The sequence below is a fragment of the Gekko japonicus genome, unplaced genomic scaffold (genome assembly GCF_001447785.1).
Source record: "Gekko japonicus isolate JY-2015 unplaced genomic scaffold, Gekko_japonicus_V1.1 scaffold435, whole genome shotgun sequence".
In the NCBI taxonomy this organism is placed as follows: Eukaryota; Metazoa; Chordata; class Lepidosauria; order Squamata; family Gekkonidae; genus Gekko; species Gekko japonicus.
The window spans coordinates 151198-154578 of NW_015161417.1; the positions used below are offsets into that span (position 1 = coordinate 151198).

At 48.7% G+C, this 3381-nt stretch overlaps 1 protein-coding gene across 1 annotated transcript in view; it reads left to right on the top strand.

Annotated features, from left to right (window-relative positions):
* Positions 1 to 1692: 1692 nt before the first annotated feature.
* CTRC (chymotrypsin C) overlaps positions 1693 to 3381 on the top strand; it is a 17494-nt gene continuing 15805 nt past the window's right edge. Inside the window, exons 1-2 of the mRNA XM_015427848.1 lie at positions 1693 to 1714; positions 2159 to 2290. Of these exons, the coding sequence (XP_015283334.1) occupies positions 1693 to 1714; positions 2159 to 2290 (154 nt within the window). The remainder of the gene's footprint in view (positions 1715 to 2158; positions 2291 to 3381) is intronic.

Consider the following 3381-nt stretch of genomic DNA (forward strand, 5'->3'; position numbering starts at 1 on the left):
TCCCGGTAGGGTTGTCTGTTTCAATGCTTTCTGCTTCTTCTCCGTTTTTTAAAACTGTTGGGAGAGGGAGGGAGTGGCGGTGTGACTGACACAAGACCCAAGCAATCAGTATACTGCACCACCCTGTTTCTAGAAGGGGAGGGGAGTTTCTACACAACTGATGACGCTCAGGCTGGCCAATCACTGCTGGGTGGTGTATGTATTTAAAAAAATGTACACCCCTCCTGTCAATCAGATGATCTCCAAAGGGAAACCTATTAACAGATGAAATAACATTTTTTAAATTGCTCATCGGCCCTTGGAGATTCGGTTGGTGGCAGAGGTTCATTCCGGTGTTAGTCTTGTTTAGCAAAACAAAATGGAAGTACAATGGCACCTTAAAGACCAACAGCATTTATTCCAGTATGAGCTTTCATAAGTCATAGGAACGTAAGAGAACCATGTTGGATCAGGCCAATGGCCCATCCGGTCCAACACTCTATGTCTCACAGTGGCCAAAGCCCAGGTGCCATCAGGAGGTCCACCAGCGGGGCCAGAACTCCAGAGGCCCTCCCACTGTTGCCCCCCAAGCACCATGAATACAGAGCATCCCTTGCCCCAGACTGAGAGTTCCCATCTATATCTTGTGGCTAATAGCCATTGATGGACCTCTGTTCCATATGTTTAATCAGGGCTCTAGTCGGGGGGGAGCTCTCAGGTACGGAGCTCCGGAAGAGAGCCTCTAGGGGGCGGGGCGGTCACGTGGTGAAGCCCCGCCCCCTTCTTTACCCCGCCCTCTGCTTCGATCCTCATTCCGTTTGGGAATGAGGATGAAGCAGGAGGGTAAGTAGCCGGGCCTTCTGACACACTTCCGGTGATGTCAGGGGGTGTGGCCTTCTGTCACTTCCGGTGATGTCAGGGGGCGTGGCATATGCAAATAAGTTATGCTAATGAGTTATGCTAATGAGCTCCGGCAGCTCTTTTTCTACAACAAGACCCCTGAATACATTGTAGGTTTTTTCCAGTCCTCCAGTATTTCATCTTCTAATAGGAAGTTATAAATTTTTGCGGCAGTGATTCCTCTGATACCATGGGAAGAAAGAAAATTGTTTCCCTCATTTTTACACAGAAAAAGAGACCTGAGTGTCCTTCCCCTTTTAGGGCAATTGGTGTTGACCAGTATTATTTCTGACATGGGGGTGGGACAGACCCGTGTCTGCTCCTTGTCTGGGTGATGATGGGGGCCAGGTTGGTCTTCATGTGAAGATGGAGTTCTTCCTAGGATAGCAAGGGTGTAACCTGCCTGTGAGTCTCTGGCCAGTGGCGAAGGCCAGATCCTTTCCTTGGCACCCCCACAGCCATAAATCCAGCTGCTGTTCCAAAACAGAAGCACACCAGAAAAGCGGTAAAAGTGCATTTCCACCATGAGCTGTCCACTGAGATCGTTCACATCCACGCACTCCCCATTCCACCAACATTTGCTCAGCATAAATAATTCTCAGATGCTCAGTAGGTCGAGTATCAAAACAGTTCTCAAGATAGTAAACATTTTTTATGCCGGGTTTCTACCCGTGCTTGTGGGTGTTTATGGGGCAGAGTGACCTCCTTTTGACAACGAAAGGCTGTTTCACAAATCGCAAAGCGACAAATCCGGTTATGCCACGGAACGCAGCACTCCCCAAGGAGCCTCAGCCAACCCCACAGCTTTCAGGGATGCACGTGGTTGCTGACCAAGGTATGTCCTCCAGCATAGGTAATGCTGCCCTCTTATGTCTCTTCTGTAGAATGATCTCTGATTTCTCCTCTGAATTTCTAATCTAACCCGGTCTCTATGGCAGTGTGGTTCCCAAGCTTTTTGGTATGGTGATCCACAAGTCCAAATTTACTTTGTGTAGGGCTGACCCAAGATTTTTTGGTGCCATAGGCAAACTAGGACCGTGGCATCCAAACTAGAACCTGCAAGTATGGTATGGTGACCCGCAAGTCCAAATTTACTTTGTAAAGGTTTTTTTGGTGCCATAGGCAAACTAAAACCATGGCATCCATCTAGGTCAGCATTGCATTTTCTATAGTGCCCAGCCAGCTATTTTTGATAAACCAACAAAATCACACAAAGGATGCAGCTGTCCCAACTATGAACTCCAAGCAAGTGGGAGTTTATCCCCTTTTCTTCTGCCAGCTGGGCCAGAGCTGGAGTTTGAGGAGGCGTGCTTGGAGGAAATACATGAAGATGGCAGTGAAGAGGCTGGCATGAAGGAGGCACTGAAGCAATGCAGGGGGCTGGGCAAGAGATCGGACTGCCAGAGGAGCAGTACCAAAACAGAGCCCACAGTGACAGTTGCTGCAGCAGTGAAATCCCCCACACTGACGTTTTTAAAACTGTGTTATGTAATTTTCCACAGATTTTTCCTTGCCAGGCACAAACCCGAAGTTTTCTCCTTCTTACCCTGCATTTTCAGAACTCACTAAAAGCAGGGATTCCGAAAACACGGGGTAAGAAGGAGAAAACCGGGTTTGCATCTGGTGAGGAAAAAGGCACTGCAGAAAATTTCACATAACACACAGTTTCAAAAATGTCAATGCCGGGAATTTCACTACTGCGGAAATGGTCCCCCACACACGCCTCTTTCTATCCTCTGGTTTTTCCATGGCATGCTGAATAGCTCCCTCCCACCTTCTCTCCAACCTTCCCTTCCTTCCTAAGATGCCTTTTTTCACCTCACAAAGAGGGAGGGGGAGATGCGAATGTGAAGTTGGTGAGGAGGAAAGAATGAGAAGGATGCGAAGGACAGGTGCCACCATTAAGGAGGCCTGGTCTGCGTCCAGAGGCTTTTCAATCTACTCTTGGGTCCCGGACCCCAGCTTGGGAGACAGTGCCCTGTGGCAAGAAAACAAGGGCCATGTCGAGCGATCATATTTTCATACCCATGGATGTCTCACAGTGGGAAAGAACATGCTTGCCACATACCAAAGGTTTACTCTCAAGGTTTGCTGCTTCCACAGTTAGATCTTGTTGAAGACTCTTTACTATATTCCTTGAATCTGTGATAACCTGTCTGGCACTGTTTGAAACCCAAGAGATCAGGGGCCTGGAGACCAAGTCCTATGAGGAAAGGCTGAGGGACTTAGGTTAGTCTGGAGAAGAGGAGGCTGAGGGGGGACAGGATCGCTCTCTTTAAGCATTTGAAGGGCTGTCACTTAGAGGAGGGCAGGGAGCTGTTCTGGTTGGCAGCAGAGGAGAGGACTCGAAATAATGGGTTTAAATTAAGGGCGGGAAGGTACCGGCTGGATATCAGGAAAAACTTTTCACAGTAAGAGTTGTGCAACAGTGGAATCAGCTGCCTAGGGAGGTGGTGAGCTCACCCTCACTGGCAATCTTTAAGCAGCGGGATAGGCCAGTGG